This window comes from Montipora foliosa, chromosome 10 (genome assembly GCF_036669935.1).
Source record: "Montipora foliosa isolate CH-2021 chromosome 10, ASM3666993v2, whole genome shotgun sequence".
Classification (NCBI taxonomy): domain Eukaryota; kingdom Metazoa; phylum Cnidaria; class Anthozoa; order Scleractinia; family Acroporidae; genus Montipora; species Montipora foliosa.
In genome coordinates, this window is record NC_090878.1 from 18,994,805 (window position 1) to 19,019,804 (window position 25,000).

At 41.5% G+C, this 25,000-nt stretch overlaps 2 protein-coding genes and 2 pseudogenes across 2 annotated transcripts; 1 reads left to right on the forward strand and 3 right to left on the reverse strand.

The window, feature by feature from the left end:
* LOC137974457 (uncharacterized) overlaps positions 1-5,999 on the forward strand; it is a 9,153-nt pseudogene extending 3,154 nt beyond the window's left edge.
* LOC137974459 (tetratricopeptide repeat protein 28-like) overlaps positions 1-25,000 on the reverse strand; it is a 282,236-nt pseudogene that overhangs the window by 222,739 nt on the left and 34,497 nt on the right.
* On the reverse strand, positions 12,078-17,640 carry LOC137974451 (tetratricopeptide repeat protein 28-like). Its single transcript, XM_068821457.1, has 2 exons — positions 15,256-17,640; positions 12,078-14,806 (listed from the first exon to the last, which is right to left on the reverse strand). The coding sequence occupies exons 1-2, from the start codon at positions 17,498-17,500 to the stop codon at positions 14,787-14,789; spliced, it is 2,265 nt and encodes a 754-aa protein (XP_068677558.1). The 5' UTR covers positions 17,501-17,640; the 3' UTR covers positions 12,078-14,786.
* On the reverse strand, positions 17,617-18,363 carry LOC137972596 (G-protein-signaling modulator 2-like). Its single transcript, XM_068819337.1, has one exon. It carries the CDS (start codon positions 18,361-18,363, stop codon positions 17,617-17,619), a length of 747 nt encoding a protein of 248 aa, XP_068675438.1.

Consider the following 25,000-nt stretch of genomic DNA (forward strand, 5'->3'; position numbering starts at 1 on the left):
TTGTTCTGGGCTTTCTGAAGCTCGGTGTGCGCCAGTTTGAGGGTATCTTCAAGCTTCTCGCGTAGCTCAGACACATACTGATAGCTGTTCTTTACTTCAGGCTTCTCCAGCTCTTTCGTCCAAAGCTCTTTGAGAATAAACATCGGTCCTCTGACAGCTCTTCCATACAGCAACTAAAAAACGGCAAAAAACCAGTAGACTCCTGCGGAACTTCACGATATCCAAACAGCAACGGGTTAATATAGCGATGCCACTGTCTTGGCTGTTCGCTGCACAATCTCTTTAACATGCTCTTCATTGTTCCATTAAACTTTTCCGTCAGGCCATTACACATAGGATGATAAGGGGTCGTGGTGAGCTGTTTAATGCTCAAAAGCCGCGTCACTTCCTTCATACACTCAGAGACGAACTGCGTACCAAGGTCACTCAAGATCTCTTCAGGCACTCCCAAACGACTAAAGATATCCACCAACGCTTCTGCCACAGTTTCAGTATCAATGTTCTTCAGCGGGACAGCTTCAGGATAACGAGTTGCAAAGTCGACCAATGTCAATATATATCTATGACCGTCCTCACTCGGGGGAACAATAGGTCCAACCAGGTCGATTGCTACTCTCTTAAATGGCTTGTCAATTAATGGCATCTTCTCTAGGGGAACCTTCGGTACGGAACCCTTGTTAACTGTCTTCTGACATACATCGCAGGACTTGCAATAACGAGTCACGTCCCCTTGAATGCCTGGCCAATAGAACGCGCTTTGAATCTTATCAGTCGTTTTCTTTATTCCCATGTGACCTCCCATGATCGATCCGTGCGCTAGTTCCATTATTCGACTTCTCAGCTGCACAGGAACCATAACCTGCTTCAGGGGTTTTCCTCCGTTCACATAAGGGTGCTTGTAGACGCGGTACAGAACTCCACCTTTCACTTCAAATGAAATCTCAGCCTGGCCTCTCACAACTACGTCATCTTTCTCCCAAAATTTCTGTAGGCTCTCGTCATCACGCTGCATTTGCTTGAGCTTTTCTCTATCAATTACAGGACTTTCTTTGGTATCCGGTACCTTCAACGGAATATGTTCTCCAGCTTTCTTAGCTTGACTTCTCGTGGTTACAGCACAAGCTTCTTGTACAGGAACTTGCCAGCTTGGGTCTGGGTCGTCAGCGGCTCTTGCGCCTGGTACATTACCAATAATTAAATCATAAACAGCATCGGGAAGACACTGCGCTTCCACTTGGCCCTTGAGATAAGGTGTATCAACATCAATCTTTGCAATGGGAACTTTCCTTGCCGTATTGTCAATGAGCAGCATAACATTAAATTCGCCAGTAAACTGATCCTCAGACACAAGGTCCCTCTTTACTACAATTCCACTACAACCAGTATCTCTAAGGACATCAACAGACTTCTCTCCAACTCTACCTTTCACGACAGGCATTTTACTTCTCACTCCAGTCAACGGTTCAACACAAACACTACTCAACAATGGAATCTTCTTACCACAGGCTAACAGCAACTTATCATCTTTAATACAGGCCTTAACTTCTTCATCAGTAGGTTTATCCTCAGGTGGTTGAACTAAACAACTGACACTCACTTGACCACGCTGCACAGGATTACCATCCTTACTTTGTCCTCCTGATCTGCGTCCACCTGATCGACAGTTTCTAGCTTCATGTCCCTGCTTGGCACATAGGAAACACTTTCTTGTTAGGGTTGGGCGGTTGACGGCTTTATGACCTCGGGTGTTGCACTTAAAGCAATGCAGAGCTGGTGGATTAATCTGCATGTTCTTGGCCTCTTCTCTCTCAGGCTGCACTGTTGGCTTTCTGCTCGCTGAGCTGAACAAATGTTTACCGTGAGCCTCCAAGTACTGGTCAGCGATCTTCGCAATCTTTGCTAGAGTCTCAGGTGCCCTTTCTCGCAGGTGAATTGCCAAATCCTTAGGGCAAGAGTCAATAAATTGTTCTTTCACGATCAAGTCCTTAAGACCATCAAAGCTTCGCGCAGTATTCGAAAGCTCTAGCCACCGTAACAGGTATCTGTCCAATCGCACAATAAACTGCTCCGGACTTTCGTCAACTTCTGGTTTGGATGCTCTAAATTTTCGACGATAGCCGTCTTCGGTAAGGTCATATCTCTTCATTAACGCAATCTTTACCTTCTCATAATCCTTAGCTGCGTCCTCCGATAGACGTGAATACACTTCTAGTGCCCGTCCAGACAACAGAGCACTGAGCTTCGATGCCCATCCATCTTTTTTCCACTTAGCTGTCTCGGCAAATCTCTCGAACCTCTGCAAATACGCGTCCAAATCGTCTTTGCCATCAACAAACGAGGGGAGTTTAGGTGCTTTAGCCCGATCCTCTCTGTCACCTCTTTCTGCAGTACGGCTATCACCATTCATTGCTGCTATTCTAGCAAGTTCTAACTCGTGTTCTCTCTTGGCAACCTCAGCAGCTTCCTTCTGTCTCATGAGATCAGCTTCCTGTTGTAACTTCTTAATTTCTCTTTCCTGACGTCTCGCTTCTCTTTCTTCATCCTGTCGTCTGCGTCTCTCTTCCCTCTCTTCTTCTTCTTGAAGCTGCCTACGTTTCTCTTCACGTTCGTCCTCTCTACGTTTCTCTTCTCGTTCTATTTCTCTACGTTTGTCTTCTTTTTCTTCTTGTTCACGCACAAATTCAAGCAGCTTTTCTCCTTCCAGACCAAACTTTTCGCCAAGCTGAATAAATTTCTCCATTTCACAGCACTAAAGTTCCACGGCTCTTTCACTCGCTACAACTTTTTCCACAGCGCAGCTACTTCCTTCCAAGTTGTGATCCTTTCCTGGTTTCCGTAGTCGGCAAACAAATGAATTCCTCTCCCGGACAGGCCCCCAGTGTTACGAGTTGGAATGTTTTGACGAAAGGTAGTTTGCAAACTAAACTGAACGCAGGGTTGTCGGAACAACAACAAGAAGATTTATTCCAAAATGAACGTAGTTTCCACGAAGTAAAACTCTGAACAACACGTATTCGACAAACTTACACGGCCTCCGCCAACTTGAATAAACACAGCTTCTGTCACACTTGACTAAACACGGTTAACGCCAACTCTCTTCGCTTGTGAAAAACTAGTTAGAAAACACTCCGCTTGGACTCGTCTACTTGTATACTCTGACAGTAAACTTCTAGAACTTTCTAAATTAGTAATCAATCTAATTATAGAAAGATTACAAAACACACCAATTTAGAAACGCTTACGCACGAACCTAAAAATAAACAAACTACGAACTCTCGCGAAGCTTCTAGACAGTAACGCTAGTCAAGCAACGCTATTTTTCGTAACAACTTCCCTTTTGAGGTGATCTGCGTATACATTCCTAAGAGCAATGTTGACTTGAACGCACAAAACAGAGCTCGGGTTAACTCATGATATATAATTTGGTCAAAGAGCAATTTCCAATTGAGTGTTGATTTTGGTTTTGTCCCCATGGTATTAGGAGGGGGGGAGGGGGGTTGTGTAGGTGCATGCTCCCTTATGTCAACATGGGTGTGTATCGCTCCAAGTGGTATGGCTCTCGAGCAATTTTGGTCTAAAATTGGGACGTTACAGATCGTGACAATGTTGGTCCGAAAATGGGCCACTTTCTTTTCTGTAGTCTGAAGCAAGGTATAGAGTTTTATCTTTACAAGAACTTTGATGCCAAATCAGTAGCATGTTTTGGTCAAAAATGGGGCACTTAAACTCTCTTCTTGTTGTCTGAAATAGGGTCTAGGGGAGGGGGTTGCATATCTACACTTTGCATTAGGCTCAAAAATCTCGCTCCACTTCCTCAAATCAAAAGTAAAACCAAAACCACTTGTGACTCGCTCGAACGCGTTTTCCCGCGCTTAGCGCAGGCTACTCGAATCTTCTTTGAATTCTAATTGATTCATTGCCTTGTTTTCGTCTGTAGTAATTACTCTGAGTTACTGTGATGACGTTCGTTTCAGTCTTAAAGAAACTGAGTTGAAAATGCTCAAATTTGAATAGGTGCTGAGGGGGAAATTTTAAGAGCTCTGATAGCAGACAAGCCATTTTTATTCTGTTGCAGAGATACAATGCTTAGAACAGGACACTCCTGGCTAGAAATTTATATTGTCGTACTTATACGTCAAGCAAAACTTGCATGTTAACTAGGTTACATTTCGTGGAAAAGCTTAACAGGAACAAGTCATCTCTCGTTTTAGTTTATAATTAGAACTTCCTGCCTAACACAAGATACATGTATGGGAACATAGAATGCTTTTCGAAACCGAGCCTTCAATGTCTGGCCGTTCAATTCAAGTTTGCTTTTAAACTGTGTTTTGGATGAGTGCAGCTTTAAGATACCATTTTGATTTACTCATTATTGAGTTGCTAAATTATTCATAACGGCTTATAATTATTGTCTGCAAATTAATGGTTGTTAATTTCATTGTTGGAGCTTGTTCTGTGATGTACTGTTGACGGACACGGTAAAGCTCTGTAAGAGGTTTGCGGAGTGATTGCGTTTAGTTTTTAATATCAGAGTTTTAGCTGTCATTCAGACGCTGTCGCAGTTTTCCTAAACTTTGTCCAAGTGTTTTACCTACCCCTAATTCTTTCTTTACACTGAAAAATCAATATTGTGACTAAGAGCCGGAAATATTCATTTGAAAACAGAACAGTCAATCATTTGTGCGTCAATCAGTCGATGTTTGTTTCTCCACTTTTAGACTATTCAAAGCTGCAATGAGTCACTTATCGATTTTGCTGCTGGTAATCGTCGGCATCCTTGTCCCTGGAGCATTAGCAGAGAATCAAAAATGCGAGGATTGCAGTAACTGTTGCAATGTCAACTGTGTTTCCAGTGAAATGCGCGTAGAGGAGCAGACCAAGGGGATCATTCGCGTCTCTCAGCTGTCCAACGGCGACACCATCCGTGGGATCAGGGGAACTGAGCAGATGCCTGGCTGGTGCAAGGTGGCAGCTGTTTATCCGAGGGCCCATACCGACAATTTCACAACCTACGATGGCTTCACAAAAGACCACATGGTAATTGATGCCGATACTGTTCGCTCATACGGTAAGAAAGGAGAGGTGAAGAAATCTCGTCTGTTTACGCTTGCTACCGAGTGCGACGCCGAATTAAACGTAGATGGTCAGGCCTTTCACGCCAATCAGCACCACGTTCTGTCCTCATGAGCTGAGCTGGAGCGAGTATCTTCCTCTGATCGCTGCCATTCGTCGCGTGACCAACCGCACAGGTTACTTTTGGTATCTTAGCGACGCTTTCCATGACAACCAAACAGCAAAGGTTCCACGCTGGATTGACATGCTTCACGACATCTGTACAGAACTTTTGGGCTGCGCGCGTGAGGGAGAATGCCAAAAGTTTGAAAAAATCATGGAAGAGTTTGTCCACGAGCACTTGAACAGGAAGTATGTGGTAATGGTTGAGAGCGCATTTCCCAACATGGGTGGAGACGTGGACAAAGATGAAACAGGCACAATCACTGAGGTGGTTCGCGAGAAAGGTACAAACAATGTTCTGCTTTTCTCAGCCGTGGGCTGTGCTGTAGCTGGGCTCTTGCTCGCGGTTGTCGCATCGGTCCTTCTATACCGCATGCGAGTGAAGAGGAAGCAAAAGGCACTAAAGGAGCCGCATCCAAACCAACCACCGGATATGGTCCAGGATACCAAGGCATAGAGATGACACCAAGTTAGCGCTGCAGCTTTAAATTTGCCGGACACCGTCGCATAACTAGTTTTCCTTGCCATAGGTCAGGAACGTACTTGTTTATTAATTGTAAGAGTGGTTAGTAAAAAAACACATTTTAATAATTTGATTTTTAGCAAGTAGAGGAAGGCAGCTTTGACACCGTCGCATTATTAGTTGTCCCTGCTGTAGGTCTGGAACTTGTTTTGTCATTGTAAGGGTGATTTGTAAAACAGCAGTTTTACCTATTGATTTTTAACACGCAACGGCAGCAAAACGGAAACACATTTTATATCCTTAGGGAGCCATATCTGTAACCTTTTTCGCTTGTACATTTTGTTTTCCCAATACAGGCTTGTGATAATACTCAGAAGGTTTGGTCCTTTGTTTTGTTCATTAAAAAGAGTGCATGCAGTCACATGCATGCTTCCATGCACCCTTTTTAATGAATAAAACAAAGGACCAAACCTCCCTAGTATTATCATATGATCTGTATTGGGAAAACAAAATGTACAAGCGAAAAAGGTCTATTCAACACATTAATAATTGATACATTGCCCAAATATGGTTAGAAAGCTCTCGATAGATGTAGGTCTACATGACGTCTATTCGGCGATAGATGTAGATTTCCCAAGAGAATGTGAAAATGACGGACCGGTGCCGCTTCACAAATGTTACAATTTCGGAATCTTTCATTTGTTATCAATGTCTTGAATTATAAAACAGTTATAGCGCTCAAGCTTGCGTGATATCACCTAATTTTAGCCGTAAGTATAATAATTAGACGATATCACGCTTTCGCGCTTTAACCGTTACATGCCTCCAGACATGCATCGAGTTTAGAATGGTTTGCCGTGAAATGATGTCGAAAACGCGTAATTGCAGGATTTGAAGGCTTTTGAAGTCTGGGGAGCTTTACCGTAAACTAATGTACTGCGAGTTCGTCAGTAGAACTGAGTGTGGTTGTAACGGCGACGGGCAGAAATAAGCATGCAATAAAATCATTTTCCCAGGCCCTCATGTCTCGGTTAATAGATGAGTTCTTTACCCATCTTCAGGTGGGATACCCTCTGTAGTGCACCGCACGGGGAGATCCCACTCAAAAAAGGAAGCTTTTTTCCAGGCTAAAGGGTAAAAGGATTAAGGATTTTGCAAGAAGAAAAAGGGTTCGTAAGGTGGACATTTAGGTGCTGTAAAGGGCCTTTCAAAATATATGGACGTACCTAACAGCTGATTGTCTCAAGTGTTCTAATGGGGTTTCCAAGTGAAAAGCTCTGTAATAGTGAAAACGACAAAAAAACTAAGGTGACACACGCTAACACACCGATCTCTTAATGTGATCCACCTTCCCACACGCGCCTTGCCGTGGGAGAACAGTTTTGCTGTTCTCAACACAGTCCACCTCACGTCTCGTATGTGGAGATGCCAGTTAAAGGCATGCCTAAACTTCCGCATCGTATGTTAGCTACGCCATGCTGATGAGGCCTAGAAAGACCGAAACGGTTGGCCATGGCTGCTAATTGACCGGGTGGAATGCTTGTGCGCATGCTTGATGTGTTGGCCAAACCGGGTTGGTGTTTAAGTGTGTTACCTTGCTTTCTCTGTAAGAGTCATTCCACTATTAGCGTAAATACGTTTTTCTCCTTCTTTTGATGATCCACACGTGAACTGTCATCACCGCAGTATCTGAGCTGAGGGGCTACACTTTCTGCCCAAAATGGTTTATTTAAAAAGTAAACGTTGGCACCTCGGGGCAGAGCCAGCCGAGGAAAAACGTTGCAGGAATTTCTTAAATGTTGCTCTCTTTTGTAAAAAGTTCCTCAAAAATTATGGGAAATCTGCAAAATAGTTGCCATTTTTTTCTCAAAGACGCGTCAAAATGCAGTGAAGTTTCTCAAAATTTGTTCACTCTTTTAAATTAATGGTCGCTTTAATGTCACTTTATCATTACTTGTTTGGATGTGAAGCGGAAACAAACCTCTGTCATTTTGCGTTTCCTTGTGGCTGGAACCCGCTGACCTTTTCGTTGCAGTGCTTCTTCCAACCTCGTTTCCAGCGCCCTTTTATTACGTTGTTTACTTGCCGAGGTTTTGTGATTTCAGTTTTATTCTCTTGTGATATTTCTAGTTTTGAATGTGCCGTCTTGTTAAATATCTTATTTTTAACGTGGGTATTACTAAACAAAAATAGTGCTATCGAATGGGAAAGGTGATTCAAGTTGCCAAAATTGCAATAACTTCAGATGTTGATATGTTACAGACTACTAAAGGAGTATTTACATGAAACCAGTGCGAACTCAGACCGGCGCGAATTCGTATCGGCCTCCATACATTTTTTTTTTATGCATTTACATGAGACCGACCCGACATTGAATTCAGACCAGTCTGCTTTTGTCTCGGTTGCTGGATCGAGACGAGAAATTCTCGGAGCGCTCTGAGTTCGTACCATTCTCATGTAAATGAGAACAAATCTCAGGTAGACCGGGTCCAGAAATTTCAAGCCTGTATATCTTTGGATCCACCGTATATTTATTTGACAAAACAGCATTTCGTCCCGATTAAATTATGCACCAAAACATTTCGTCCCGGTTTCATGTAAACGGTTGCAAAATATTCATACCAGTAAAAGTTCATACCGGTCTGAGTTCGTCTAGGTCTCATGTAAATACCCCCTAAGTCGAACCTCCAATAGCGTAGTTGGAAAGAGGATTTTTTTTCCCTACTGTTCACGAGCGATTTTGCAGGCTCTTATGTTACCTATTTCAATAACGATGAAATAAGGTGTTTGGGATTTTTTGCTCATAATTTTTGTGGAGATGTATGAATTTCGGACTTCTGCTTTTCGGGCCTTCCTTCTTTCACCGTTTTTTTTGGTTATATTCTCTTTGTGATTTGCTATAGCTACACCAAGGGCTAGTCTATCAGTAGATTCCTTGGTTCATGGCGAACATATTTCATGCTGTGTTTGTGGAAAAGTCAGTCACCACTTTACTCACAAATTATTTTCCGAGAATCATATTTATTTGAGCTACGGAGAGAATCATGGCAGTTATTCATTAACATTAAATGAGCGGTAAGGAAAGGAAAGTTTTTCAGGCTTTCCTTTTGTCACTGCTCCAAAAACCTTAAATTTTGCCTTCACTACACTCAACGGTTGAGACAATGGTGCGTTCAACTTGGTTAACCATTGTGACTATAAGCTTACAACGAAGTGAATGAGAGATACATCAGGTAACGTCCTTTATGTGCCAAAGATGGACTCGTAAACCCTAAAAACTCTCTTGTTAGGAGAAATAGGGACCGTGTACCCCCGACAAAATGCAGGGGCACCACCTTTGGGGTTTTAAGGTAAATCTATAAACTACGGAATGAAAAATAAATCAGATAACCCTAATTACTCAATAAAAATAAAGCTAATGCGAAAGTGCCAGTGGCAAGGCTGACCGTAGAATGTCACAAGTTTCTCAACTGCCTCTTTTTACAAACGTACCACTAATGAACAAAAATTTGGTTTTATCAACGGAGTTGATAATGTAAATTGGCCACCGTACAGAGATTCTAAAAGCCGACGTTTCGAGCGTTAGCCCTTCGTCAGAGCGAATCGAGGGATTATGGGTTACGTGTAGTTTTTATAGTAGAGTACGAGCTACGCTATTGGTGGTAACATGGCAACGTGAAAAACAGGAATATATTAGTTAAATGAAAAGCGTTCCTTAATACCGTGAGGATTAAGGGTGCTGATTTGAAAGATGAATTTTTGTTCCAGATTCTTGCGGCTTTCCGTCGTACCTAGATGTAGGGAAAGGCCGCAGATAGCCATGTGTTTTTTGGAGTGGTTAGGCAGATTAAAATGGCGAGCGACTGGCTTAGATGCATCCTTGTCATTCTTCTCAACATCGCGAAGGTGTTCGCGGAATTGGTCACCTAGTCGTCTACCTGTCTCACCAATTTATAATTTATTGCATAACGTACAGGTTATGCAATAAATGACATTTGCGGAGGTACATGTGAAACGATCGGTGATCTTAACAGATCGCTTAGGTCCCGATAGAGGATCAGGGAGGGGTAGGTCAGTAGAAGTGAGGAAAAGATATCTAGTTCTCCTTTAGATCCACTAAAAAACTAAGCCCTTGTTTTTTTTTTAACAACACCCCCTCAAAAAAGGAAAAATCCCTTTTTTAGACAGTTGATTAAAAAAAAAAAAACAGTTAAAAAAATTTAAGCTGGTTTCATATAAAACCAACCGGTTTAAGAAAAATTCAAACCAAAAGCAAAATTAAACCACAACATCTACACTGTGGCGTCTGGGTTGGAATCAACATGTCTTGTCTTTGCATATGGATTAGACTTGTTCTGGACAAGGGTGACGCCATCAAGAATTTCTGACGTGGTCATGAAAAGAGGGCTTCGATTACTGGTTCATAGTCGGAACACTTGGTATCTTAGTTCTTGTTTCCATTGTCTCCCAGAGGCTAGCATCAATCAAAATGCTGCCTGTTCGATGTATTTTCAGAAGAATGGTGATGTGCACCTGCCAGCAGTCCCTTTTAAGTTAGTCAGGCCATTCGTTTTAGTCATAAAAGCGAGCCAAAGAGCCGAGGGGAGAATGGGGAGAAAGCGAGGTGCAAAGAGGGAGGCGCTTGACTGGCTAGAGAAAAGACTGCTACAACAAGTTGCAAAAATAGCGGAGACACTTCACCTTCTTAGGGCGTTATTCATTTCCCTATTATCTCTCACACTGCAGACCCCCTTCCCCCTCCCCCCCTTATCAATGTTGCTAGCAAGACAAAAAAATGTTGGGAACTTAAGCAGTCAACATTGAAAGGGGGAGAGGGGAGAGGAAGTGGGAAAGGTTTAAATTCTAGATACGGCGGGCATTGGAAGCTAGAAAAGGTGTTTTTTAATGAAAGTGTCTCAACAATTTTGCAACTTGTTGTAGCACTACAAGAATGTGTGCTAAATAATCGCACCCCTCATTGACACACTATTTCAACACAACACATCTTAAGGAAATTAAACTAGTGAGAAACAGACCAGTTGGCTTTTCGCAAGTGCTGACAAGGAGAACGTTAAACCGTAGATATTAGCCCAATCATATGACTCTTTGTTGGTGGTCAGTATGACATGAGCCTGGCAACTCACAATTTCAAGTTTTACGCCCCGAACCACTAAGCTTCCTTGCCTCTCCTACTAACTCATCACTCTCAGGTAATTTAATTTTACTCTCTTTTGCGAATGGAAAAAGGAAAAAAAAAACAGGAAAATGTAATCACTATTCCCTGCAAAAGTAAATACCAGGTAACACACTTTTCTACAAAACAAATCTGCAGATGACATTAAAAAGGAAGAACAAAACAGAAAATTGTATGTACTGTCAAGCGCATGTCACTGAATGGCAAATATATAGCTGAAAGGAGAAACCCTAGAGCGAGTATCAGTCGAGTATCAGTCGAGGGATCAAAAGTGATCCCTGGATCGAAACTGATGATCCCGAGAAATGATTCCGCAAAAAAATCCGGAATGGTGTGGACTCCACGAGAACTTACATGACTGATATATTATAAGAAAAAAATCAAATATATAAAATTTAAATCCACTGTCCGCATTCTTGAGTTTATTCTATTCTTTGGTCTGCTGAGTCGGCCCACAGGGCTAAAGTAAAGGTCAGTGACACTTCTGTTCATACTGCTTTCAAGGCTTTCAATAAACACATGTGTTTAGGTCCCATTCTCCTGACAAAAATATCAAACACCCCCACCCTGGGGCCAAGATTATACGCATAATTCCCGAGGGAAAGGGAAGGAGGAGGAGGAGGCACTGAAAATCAAATGCCAAACCTACAGGGGTTTCCCCTCGGGCTTAGATAAGTGCACTAGTTGCTTGGCAACAGGCAAAAAAGAGACGGATTTCCAACTTTTGCCCCTACTTCAAAAATTTTTATTGATATCATTCATTCATCAGAAAATACAGCCATTAAGGAAGGTAAGACGTCCGTAAATTCGAATCAGAAATCTTCTGTGGCTTCCCTTCCAATTTCGCGGCAATTTGCATGGTATTGATTAGAAGGGTTTGTATGAAATTTTAAAAATTCGAATATGATCGTTGTAGCCTGAAACTCGTTATTATATTTCATGAAATTAATCGGAGTGTAAATGTCTTTTAAAAGACTCTTTCACTACGGAATTCCGCCTCTTTGCAGCGGCGTTACAGCGGTTCCAAGTCGGCCAAACTCCCATACATTTCCTGTAATTTTAGCCGCGTTTGCCCCACAGCCAAGATGGCGTCATGATTTTGCACGGTCGCTGGTCCAGGTCTTGCTTAAACTCTCTTTCGGTTAAATGAAACGCGCCCATAGTCCATTTGCCAAAACAAATAACTAACAGTGGTAGAAAACCTGTTTACTGCTTGTTTGAAAAGTCAATAAAATACTTTGCTATAAAGCCGCGTGTACGGCAGCAAATGTGTGCTCAAGTTGCCATTTGCGACGATTGCATCGACGGACAATAAAATGGACAATGTAATTATTCTCCTCGCAATTATCTGTAAGTAAACCACATTAGAGGTTTCGTATGTTTATTTACAAATAACTAGACTATGACTATATCATCTTGTATTTGAGTATGCTAGTTCATTACACCGCCCGTTTGGAGTAAGGGGTTTCCTACTTAGTAATCTATGCATTATCTTTTAACTAGTTTGCATCGAAAAGTCTACGACTAAAGAATGAAATATTTATAGTCCCTAACCTTTCAATGGATATTAATTAACAGATCAAGCAACACTCTTATTTCCTAGTTTTTAACTTCTGGAAGTTTCCATAAAAAAATTGCCCAGCTAAATCACTCAAATCAAGAAGTTTGCCCAAGATAATTTTTAGAGTCGTTAAACTTTCAATGCAGACTAATTACGAGATCAGGTAACTTTCATTTCCTAGCTTTTGTTATTCTAGAAATTTGCTTCAGAAATCGCCCGTTTAAAAATGTTTTGCCTTGCCCCTCTGGTGGCAATATCTTAGAAAATCCATCCATCTATCGTTTCCTATTTGTTTGATTCTGGAATCTTTTTCTAGCAATTTCTTGAGACTTAAAACCTCCTATGTATAGTAAATATCTACTTTCCTAGTTTTTTAGCTTCTAGAAACTTGCTCAAGAAGTTGGTCATTTTTTAAATTTTGCGTTGGCCCCCTTAAAGTGGATGAACACTCATGCCCGTCCCTGAAACTGACATTTCCCGTTTTAATTCAACTTACACGACGTACAATCTACTTCAGACTTCAAATCTACTTCAAAGACACAAACATTTTAAACATTTAGAGACGATTCAGAATGAGAGAAGCAAAGAGTTGAACCCAGATCAACGGCTTTTCATTGCAGTTGTTGATATCTACTAGACTAACGAGACAAGCTCCCGGGAAATTGACATAGTGGTACCCAGCAAAACAACTGAGAGGTAAACCGTCTTTAAAGTGGTTTTTTTTTTTTTTAACCTAAATACTGTAGATCAGACCTGATTTGCTTAGAAACGTTATTTCTTGTTGAACTAAAGCTCTAATTCTGCCTGTTTTCATTCTTTTTACAGCGGTAAACTTGTCATATTAAGATGGGATATTGGGTCGTGTAATCCTTACGAAACGTCCAATGTCATTTTGAGGGATGGCCGTGAGTGTTGACCCTTAAAGTGCGACTGGGAAAACCGTGAACACCTGAAATATTGCCCATTCGACCGCAGAGTGTTTATTTACTGTTGTTTGCGCGGCAAGAACTGTGTCGTCTTTACATTTCCTGGGCAATGGATTTAATTTGAGCTAATTCTGATCGTTTAAGCTCTTAGACCTGTGATAAAGAAACAGAACATTGCCTGTATTGTCCTTTCGCTGATCACTGGCACTCCGAAGAAATTGTTGCTTTCAACATGTGGCACCGTTGCGAATACCTGTATTATCTACTACTAACAAAGGTTATTCAGTTTGCGGTTTAAGCGTGTGAAGTCCTCACACATGATTGGCTTAAAAACAATAAGCATTCCTAACATATTTTAGGTGTTCACGGTTTCCCCAGTCACACTCCAAAAAATCCCATAGAAGTTACATTTTAAGACCCGTTTACACGGTACGATTTGTCGGCCGGTAATTTTTGCTCCAAAGTTCTCCCCGTTGTCCTTTTAGCATCCGCCATTTTGAGCGCTTTAATATTTTCAGTATTTGTGTGCATTACCCACTTGCATACCCTTTGAAAGACATGGCAGTTTCTCTCTGAGTGTCGGCCCGACTTCAAAAAAAGTTTTTTTTTTAAATGGGACCAGTTTTCATTCCCATGAATGGTCGTCCATTGGCCGTCAAAATACAAGTAAGATTTTCGCTCCGTCGCCGTCGGGCCGAAAAATGGGGCCGACAAATGGTACCGTGTAAACCCGCCTTGGACCCTTAAAAACGCGCCATTTCTTCGTCTATGGGCTTTTTTTCAGCACCTTTTTTCACAAAAAGATCCTAAAGTCCTTATACTTAAAGTGCCTACTAATTAGAAGGCTAGAGATTTAAATTTTCGCTTAAAAAAAGGCCGTGACCAGCTCCCAACGTCAGTGGCTTCATAGCTCAGTTGGTTAGAGCATCGCACCGGTATCGCGAGGTCGCGGGTTCAAATCCCGTTGAAGTCCTGAAAATTTTTCAGGCTTCTCAACGCAATAGAAATTTGCGCTCATCACTGCGAGACAACAGGGGTCTCATTTGATTTCATACCCGCAGTGCAATATATGATGTATTTCATATATATATCTTTCACTCATAATTACTTATCACGGGAAGTTGTGAACTCAGAAGTGACCAGCTCCCAACGTCAGTGGCTTCATAGCTCAGTTGGTTAGAGCATCGCACCGGTATCGCGAGGTCGCGAGTTCAAATCCCGTTGAAGTTCTGAACATTTTTCAGGCTTCTCGACGCAATAGAAGTTTGCGCTCATCACTGCGAGACAACAGGGGTTTCATTTGATTTGAATTGTGGTAGTTGTAGTCAAATGACGCCAGCGTGAAAATTGCCCGTTGAAGTAAGGAAAATGACTTATTGACGCATCAGAGTACAAGAAGTAGTTTTCTCAAGTTTTGGACGCCGTTTCTGTAAAAGGTAAGAAAGAAAAGAGAAAAAAAAATAGTGGGTTAAATGGTGATAAGCATTTTCATTCCGAGTGATAAATGAATAAACACAATTATTTTCATCAATAAAACCGTTCCTATTGAACAAAGTGTCACTGTGAAATGTAGACTTTAAGCCCTCAATATCTAACTTCACTTTACACAGGTAACCGGCAATTAGTGAATTCGTTTCAGTGCATTGTACGGTTCAAACAGTTATGTGCAGGAAGAAAAGAACCTGACCTGGTGAATGCAATCAATATTTACTTCAGTGGCCACCCAAGGCAGTTCGTAAAAGAACTACATTCGTGACCGATTTTGAAACCATTTCTTTGTGAACAACTTACCTCTTTCTCTTGACACCTTGCTGACTAAGAACCTGTACAGTGTAATTCTCTTCAGTAATTAAAATCATAATCTAAAAGCACTTACCATTCTTTCGGAGCTTCTGGTGCCCAAATTCAAACGTGACATCATCGCCAATAAGAACAAATGGTGCCCAGTATTTAATGGCGGAATACTTCTCCGTCTTCCGAAGAGATTTCATAGCATAATGAAGAGCTAAACTTGCACTTTTTCTATCTGCTAAGTGTTGATAGAAGCTCTTCATGAACAGCAAGGTTGCCTCATCATCGATTGCCCAAAGTGACACCAGAACAGACCGGGCACCAGCACACAGAAAAGCTCTTGCTATTCCTACTACACCCTCAGAATTCACCTCTCCCTGGCCACTGTGACAAGAGCTCAGAACAACCAGTCTTGCCCGAAGACCAACTGCATGAACATCACTCATTGTTAACATGAAATCTTCCTTTTTGGGAATGTGGGATGCGCGTTCAGGATTTGGGGCCAAAGCAATTTCTCCAAATTTCGAATCTCCATGTGCTGCAATATGGATTAAAGCAACTGACTTCATTCTTTTCAGCACCTCAGCTTTCGTTGCATTTCTTCCAGTGAGAGGAATTGTCTGCAGAAGTTCTCCAATCATCTCCACCTCTTGTATAGCGCACGGCAACCGCTCGAAAATGGGCTTACCATTTTTGTCAGTGACTTCCTTTAACCACGGATCGCCCACAAGCAGAGTTCCTCTCTTATTGTAGAAGTCATCAGGTGCACTTGTGATGAGTTTTAAAGTGGTCAACGAGGGAACAGTACGGATCCTGACATAGTCACTTAATGCAGAAAAAGGAGCCAAGCAAAATGGTCCATCAGGAACAAAGATTAAGTCATCAGCTTGAAGCAAGTCTGATATGGGACTGATTAAGACATCAAACAAAGGCTGCAAAGAGTTATTATCGGAGAGGGTCAAAGACTGAAAGGTCTCAGAAAGAGCTTCCCTACCGCAAAACAAGTGTCTGCGTAGCTTGTCAAGTGTACGATTCTCGCATCGGACAACAGTTCCCGCGCCAATCTGTTTCAAAGTAGTTTCTATCAGTGAAGCGGCACTTCCATTTTTGATTTCCTTTTGCCTAAAGTTTATTCCACTTCCTCTTCTCAGAAGCCAAAAACTGATAGTGTTCCCTTCAAGTGCTATGAAAACTGTTTGTATGGGCAAATATTTCATAACAGCAGAGATAGAATCCGTCGTCGCAACTGCCGAGGAAGGTTCTTCATCAACTCCAAATTGCACCTTCAAAATGTCTGTCAAAGCCTGTGCTCGTCCTTGTTCAGCAGCAAACAAAGCCTCATCAACCTCTCCATTCTTTAAAAGTGCTCTCCACAGAGCTGTGTACGCAGACTGATTTGTGTCACGAAAACTTATTTTCCATGCATCTTCTGATTGAAGAAGACGCCTTGTTTCATCTAAGTGTTTTATGCTTAGACAATAAAAATTAAGGGCTTTGCACAACGATCCTAAATTTTCATGAACACGACCAAGCCAATAGCAACCGGTTCCCTGCCCTACTGGATCCTCCGTTTCCTTGCAAATAGTAAGATGTTGTTCGTGAAGGAGAAGAGCATTTTCAAGCTCACCCATTCTGTCATAAGCGATGGCGAGATTACCAATGGCCTTTCCCTCCCCATCCCTATCCCCTACTTCTTTTGCAATGCTAAGATGTTGTTCGTGATAATCTATGGCTCGCTTAAAATTGCCCAGACTGTGATAAGCGTTGCCGAGATTACCATTGGCCCCTCCCTCCCCGGCCCTATCCCCTACTTCCTTTGCAATGCTAAGATCTTGTTCGTAATACTCTATGGCTCGCTTTAAATTGCCCAGACTGAGATAAGCGTTGCCGAGATTACCTTTGGCTTTGCCCTCCCCAGCCCTATCCCCTACCTTCATTACAATGCTAAGATGTTGTTCGTAACACTTTCTGGCTCGCTTGAAATCGCCAAGACTGAGATAAGCGTTGCCGAGATTACCAATGGCCTTGCCCTCCACGGCCCTATTTCCTACTTCCATTGCAATGCTAAGATCTTGTTCGAAATACTGTATAGCTCGCTTAAAATTGCCCAGACTGAGATAAGCGTTGCCGAGATTACCATTGGCCTTGCCCTCCCCGGCCCTATCCCCTACTTCCGTTGCAATGCTAAGGTGTTGTTCGCAATACTCTATGGCTCGCTTGAAATTGCCCAGACTGTTATAAGCTTTGCCGAGATTACCAATGGCCTTGCCCTCCCCATCCCTATCCCCTACTTCTTTTGCAATGCTAAGATGTTGTTCGTAATACTCCATGGCTCGCTTGAAATTGCCCAGATTGTAATAAGCGTTGCCGAGATTACAATTGGCCTTGCCCTCCGTGGCCCTATCTTTTACTTCTTTTGCAATGCTAAGATGCTGTTCGTGATACCCTACGGCTCGCTTAAAATTGCCCAGACTGAGATAAGCGTGCCCAGATTACCATTGGCTCCTCCCTCCAAGGCCCTATCCTCTACTTCTTTTGCAATGCAAAGATGTTGTTCGTAATACTCTATGGCTCGCTTAAAATTTCCCAGCCCTAGATAATCACAGCCGAGATTACCAATGGCCTTTCCCTCCCCATCCCTATCCCCTACTTCTTTTGCAATGCTAAGATGTTGTTCGTGATACTCTATGGCTCGCTTTAAATTGCCCAGACTGAGATAAGTGTTGCCGAGATTACCATTGGCCTTGCCCTCCGAGGCCCTATCCCCTATTTCTTTTGCAATGCTAAGATGTTGTTCGTGATACTCTATGGCTCGCTTAAAATTGCCCAGACTGCGATAAGCGACGCCAAGATTACCACAGGCATAGCCCTCCCTGGCCCTATCCCCTACTTCTTTTGCATTACTTAGTTCTTGCTTGTGGTACTTTCGGGCTTTTTTAAAATTACGCAGACTGTGATAAGTTTTGCCGAGATTGCCACAGGCTTTTTCCTCTTCAGCACTGAAACCTATTTCCTTAAAAATCCTTAATGCTTCTGTGTAATCCCTCTTAGCCTGTTCAAAATAAGCCAAGCCATAATAATAACCGCCCAGATTGAAATATGCAATACCCTCCTCTTTTCTGTTTCCCTCTTTTCTGGCAACGCTAAGCTCTTGTATATGGTGCTCGAAAGCGTTCATCTTTTTGTCTGCCATTCTTGATTACATGAACTCTTGACAACAAGGAAGGTCGTCTTTGGAAGAGAGGGCACTCCTTGAAAAATACGAAAAAAAGCATGAGAAGTTCAATGCACTGACCACAAATGCTGCAGGTACGTAGCCAAACCAACACTAAAGAGACCGCTGGTCACTATGAGTCTAACGAAGACAATTTTCTGCTGTTGACGTCAAACTCTTTACTTCTTTTGTTGAGCCCTTTGTCTGATTTAAACTGAATTTTTAAAGACATAATTGACCGCACAATTAAATAGACGTAATTAAATGGCATAAATTTGTCCCATATCATGATCAGACTTAACTCTGCCAAAGTAATACTGTTGTCTTTTGTCATCACATTTCCCTGATGAAATCAAATTGCTTGCCTGATACCACTGTTGAAAGTTGGTGGTCAATCACTTTTTGTAACATACAGACTGCTCTAAATGTTTCCTGGATTTTAAAAGTTGGTCTAGAAAGTAATTATCTATAACTGTGTTGTAACTAACTTCAATAAATTACAGCACACTTACCTTACACCACATCATCACTACATTGCCTATTACTACCTCTTTACTACTGACTGACATGTACAAGAAATCATCTTGCCCTTGATGGCAGTGAACATGCCATTTATAGGCTAAGGCCTTCGTTACGGTGGATAGAAAAAATTCTGCTTCATAAACGTGAATACTAAGGTGCTGTCCATTACGTCGGCGAAATTTGTTTGGTTTAACGTCCATTGATATATGCACCCGCACTCCGAAAGGATCCATTCTCGTTCCCTTATTTTTCTTATCCTATGTTCATGACTTCAGTGACGTATTCAAAATACTAAACCTGATTTTATTTGCAACTGCTGATATGATGATGCTAGTCTCTTACGTCTAATTATTTGGTTACCTACAATCGGCGTCAAAATTGTTGAGACACCCTTATTCTTTAGAGTCGATTTCAAGCTCGGCGGCGCAAATGGCCCGCACCCCCGGGACAATGTTGTGTTTTTCTGTTTTCTACCAGCCTTGTCGACAGCGGTACAACATTGATTAGGGTGGGGGAGGGAGGGGTATCCCGGAAACGTACTTTCTGGACAAGTTTCCTTTGCAAACAATGAATGTGTCGTTGCCAGTGTGCTCTGTTGGCAACTGTCTCAACTAATTTTGTCGCCGATTGTCTCTTTCAGAAAACTTCCCTTATACCCTTTATACGGGCACCTATAGTCCAGTCTGTCCGTCAATATAACCACATGAGTGAAAGACTTTTTACAGGTCTAAAATATTGCGGATAGTTTATTATTCTCGTTTTCGAGTGTGAAAAATGCGTTGTCCTGTGCGAAGCGAAGATTTCCACGTAAGTGCTATGGACCTGTTCACTTTTGCCTTCTTTAATACGCTACTTGTTAGTGGCGTTAAAGTATGGATTTGTTAAAGGGTTATGCCTCTAACTCCAATTGATCAGAAGAAGCCGATTTTGTTGATCGAAGTGGTGTCGCAGATGAACGCGAAACAGACATGGTGGCTGTTACAGCCGGGGAACACATTTACTTTCCACGCTCAAATTACTACGTCGGTGCAAAAAGACCTTCCACCTTGTCGCAGATGCTTTGCAGAGCTGGTTTTGGTAAAAAATGTAAAAAATGAATGTTTTTGGGAGTAAAGAAACAATATTTTCTCATTTACCACGAGTAACCACGAGTAACCACGAGTAACCACAAGATTATTATAAAAAGATAATGTAATTATTCTACTTGTTAATTATGGTTACTCTAGGTTACTCGTGGCCACTCCTCCGCGGAGTTCCTAAAATCTGAGTACAGCACTGTTTGCTGCTCTTTTTTTGTCCCAGGAGTTATAAACTGTCTTTGCTATTTATATCTCCCTCTTTTTATGGGTCATATCCCTTGTAACAAGTTGAAATGGAATTATGTATGCTGAATTTCAAAAGGGAATGCTAAACGTCACGCAATGTTCTGAAAGTATCACTTTATTTCAAGGTATGTCAAATCCAAAACACTGCACAAATCGTCTTGAAATTGTCATTATTTAGTACGATGTCCTTTCTCTCAATAATAAGCGTTTGTGACGTGAAGTTAACTTCGCTGCGCGTGCGACATCCACATTTTAACCGGAGTAATTGACGTTCTTGGTAGTGATTACTTGCCTTAAAATTTCTCTTTTTTTATCATGCGGCACATCGAAGCCCGTGAGATATCACTTTCCCTGACAATATCATTCACTTTCCGCCCTTCGCAAATAGATGGCAAGCGTATACATGCCCTTATCTCGTTAGAAATCTTCTGTGTGAAAACCATGTTCCACACTGAAATGTCTGCAATCATACCAGTGACTGCTGCATCACCGTAATAAAGAAAAAGGTGATAGATATATGTTCTGATTCCTATATGACATGACAACGCATAAACGCTATTGAAATGTGTATATTTCATATATTAATGCAAAAAAAACGCTTATCAGAAGTCGTCATTACACTTCATGCAAAGTTTTTTCATACAGACAATCGGCGTCAAAATTGTTGAGACACTCTTATTCTTTAGAGTCGATTTCAAGCTCGGCGGCGCAAATGGCCCGCACCCCCGGGACAATGTTGTGTTTTTCTGTTTTCTACGAGCCTTGTCGACAGCGGTACAACATTGATTAGGGTGGGGGAGGGAGGGGTATCCCGGAAACGTACTTTCTGGACAAGTTTCCTTTGCAAACAATGAATGTGTCGTTGCCAGTGTGCTCTGTTGGCAACTGTCTCAACTAATTTTGTCGCCGATTGTAGTTCAAGGCAAAGAAACTTACACTAAACTTGCGGAAAACTAATTCTTTATTCTATTTAAGCCTCGAGAGAAAAAGACGTCATCTTACAATGCAAATCTTTTTTTTTTTTTTTTTAATTTCCTTTATTTCATTCGTCACAAATACAACAATTACAACACAAGTAAAAAACATATAGGAAGTAGCTAAAACAGCTGCGCATTTGCTGTTGTTAGCATTAATTATCAGTTAATTATATGTATTCACAATGATAATTAATTAATAATTAATTAATGATTAATTAAATTACAATGACATTACATTGACGCTTACTATTAGTATTCTAGAGTGGAAAATTGTCTGTCCATTTTCTATAAAAAGTTTCTAAATCATATTACAATGCAAATCTGCTAAAAGTCGTAAAGAATTGAACAGATTGTAGAACGGTCTTTCTTGGGGATGTGCTTGACTGACATCTTTCTTGGGAAACTCTGTATTTCTCAATTGGCTTACAAAATCTCTGAATCTATAGCATTTAATTTCAGGTATAGTTGTTTTTCTAAATTTTGTTTGAGAACTCTGTTCTACTGTTTAGTTTATCCTAATAGTCATTATTGTATTATTGTGCATGTACAAGTTCAATCTAAGTAGTCTTGTTTCTTTGCAAAAAGTACAGCCAAAACTATCAAATTTCCGGATATTAGATTACAAGAACTGGGTAACTTTATGTATTCTTATGCACATCCTCTTCCACCATTAAGGTTTTATTCATAATTCTTCATTTAAAAAGACGTCTATGTGTTTTTTGCCAGATTTGCAGAATGATTTTCACCTTCAACTCTGTAGAACTAATCTTTGCAACTTCCGTTCTCCCACGAACGTCTGCTGAAACGAAAAACCTTTTCTGTTCAACGGCCAGCAGCAGATGTTTCCATCAAGACTTCATCTACGCCATCAGAACCAGTGTGGCCTTGAGACGCTATAATAGCCTTCCAGAGTCGATCAGCATCATTTGGAGCAATTTCATCAAGGACGGCTGAAATGGCTTGCTTAGCTTTGCGTTCGTGTTGCCTTTTCGTCCTTCCACTAGCCTCTTCCCATGGTGTTTTCAGAGTGTACCTTACAGGACTGATGTCCAGGGGCACCCAACGACCAATTTGTTGCAAAATGTATTATTACACCCCAGTTAATGAAAATAAATGATATTAAGGCATTTTCAGGTGTTTTTCAGAGTCGCTGGGAAAACATTATCTGTTCCTTTTTCCCAGCAAGACACACATGAAATTTCCCAGCCAGCTAGATAAAATTGGTTGGTTTCCCAGCCAGGAATTCCGCGCGCTTTCAAATCCCTCGATCCGAAGCGACCGAACAAAGCGACAAAACCGGGACAAAACAGGTTTATTCCACAAGCGCAATCACTCTGACCAGCCGTCGTATGTTTGTGACTACTCTCTGGGAGAGGGAAGGGGTTTCTTTTTTTTTTTTTTTTTTAGTCGTCCTCAGTCTTCAGAGTTTCTACAGCCAGCTCGGGTTGAAATGCTAAAAAAAGTCAGTAATTCGCAGGCAAAACCTCTATCAATAACAACATTTCCCAGCCAGCTCATCGAAACACCTGTATTTTTGCCAGCCAGCAAGATTCCTCTGGGGAACAGATAATGTGAGGAACAGATTCGTTGGGTGCCCCTGGATGTCTCTACTTTTTAAGAAAGTATTCAGGTGTTCAATGGGTCTGCAGTCACTTTCCAACTCAATGCCACTAGCGCTTGTCTGATCTGCTTCTAGTATTGTTGGCGGTAAATACAAGCTCGATTCAGGTGTTGCTATCTCTGGCAATTGATGACACCTACTATCATGAAAGGGTGTGCTTGTGGCGGGTTGGGGTGTCGATATAGTTTTCTCTTCCTAGAAGGGACAAAATATTATTTAAAATACAAGTATGATTTGTAGCTTCTTGTATTGCGGAAATGAAAAACCCAATAATAAATATCTGACAAGCAGAGTGACTTAATTGACCAATCCACACGCTTCATAAAACAAATGTTCTTCACTTATGCATGCTCCTGTTTGTCACTGCTACTCGCCAAAACGGAGTGCCGAAGACAAGTTGTATTTACCTGTTACCTCAGTGCTTCAATGATTGATATCGACATGTAAATTTCAAGCTCTGGTACAAAACTTGCAGTAGTTTAAAACTGAAATGGCCTTGACTCGCCCCACAAAATCCACACTAAAACTGAAGTGGAGTAAGCCGTATCCCCTTGCATTAGTCTTCGTCTATGCATCGATCTGAGCTCTTAATATTATGTCCCTGACGCCCTCGCTAGCTTCTAGGCTTCCGTATTTTGTTCTGGCGTCCACGTTTCTGTCCATGTTTCTTGAGTGTTCTTTAGCACAGAAATTAATGTGATAAACAGATGACCGAGCAATATTTTACCTAATCCGGTCTCCAGCCGTTCCGTTCCGGAAATGAAACACTACTAGGTGTTTCTTTTTTAAATAGCTTAATTCTTGCTGATAAACTCGACGGAGTGATTACAATGTGCGAGCCATGCGAGTCATGGCTGCGAGCCCGGAGGGGAGGGTGAGGGGGGGGGGGAACTTTAGGAATTTCTGGGTGTGGATGTGCCACTGGGACCCTGGAACCCTTAGCCTATACCAGAGCTAGTTCAACTGAATTTTGCTACCCTATACTAGAGTAAACTCCCACCGATTTCCGTCTAAATACCGATACTTGACAGTTAATAATATCCAGAAGTGTTTGATGACAGCCATTTGTCGACACTGTTGAGGCTGAGCTGAGTAAACTTTGCCGACTCGATGTTTTTATATTTTTGAGCGGGAATTTCCTTAGTCTTGATAAATTCTTCAAGCGCCTAGTCAGTTTCGTGAAAAATGATACCCTTTTCTAGACCCAAACGCTCTGATTTATATACCCTATACTGGAGTAAACTGCTTGAAAACCATACCCTTCAGAGCGGCACATACCTATATAGCGCATATATGGCAGCAACCCCCCCCCCCCCCCTCCCACACGGGGCTGCGAGACATGAGTACGAGTCATACGAGCCAACATGGCGAGCCATGCGAGTCACACAGTTATTGAAAGCTAACCGTTTTAAAATGGGTGCTTAGACTTAATAACTCTTTATCAGCGCCACTTGAAATGGGTGCTTAGACTAAATTGCGAAATTCGCATCGCTCGCAGATTGTCCAGCCCCAACTCCACGAGACAGATAATTACTTTCGAAGTACGTAACGAATTAAAAAGAAGTTATTCTAAGTTAACTACAGTAAAACCCGCGTATTAGAACCAAGGTTTTATCCTAAAGAGGTTCTTATAAAAGCTGTGTTTACTGGAAAATTAGACTAATAAGGTTTAAGTTAAACAGGTTTTTATCTAAAAGGTTGTATTTATGGTTGCGTGTGACCTAGCAATTAGGTAGTTTATATATTATTATATATTATTATATATTATTATATAATGATTTATGGGTGTAGTCAATTATTATTCGAACTGCTCTTACTGTTTCCTCCCCTGAAGAGTGGTTCTCAGTTTCAGGATTTTCCTCGTCATTTGATTTTGTTTTTGTGATCCTCTCACTTTGCTTCTTCATGTTACTTATTAAAACCCTGCAGTTGCGACAAACACCTGTAAAATGAATCGTTCAAAAGTTGGAGTGTAAAGACTCTATGAACCATATTACTCAATCTTTGGCAAGTTACAGCAGTAAACTTCAAAGAGATTAGTAAAAGCTCGTCAACACATACCTGCCCCTACAGTAATAAATATTCCTGATTTTTTCCATATCAAATGGCATGCCGTTTTCCCAAGCCCCCTTTCTGCTCTTGCCACTTTTGCTGGCTCATGTTTTGAAAGG

What these genes read in the sequence shown, in the direction of transcription:
- LOC137972596 (XM_068819337.1), bottom strand. Translation starts at nt 18,363, where the DNA reads ATGGCAGACAAAAAGATGAACGCTTTCGAGCACCATATACAAGAGCTT.
- LOC137974451 (XM_068821457.1), bottom strand. Translation starts at nt 17,500, where the DNA reads ATGGAGTATTACGAACAACATCTTAGCATTGCAAAAGAAGTAGGGGAT. An exon ending in CCAGAAGCTCCGAAAGAATG is followed by an intron (nt 14,807 to 15,255) that starts GTAAGTGCTTTT and finishes TACCTTTTACAG; the next exon opens with AAACGGCGTCCAAAACTTGA.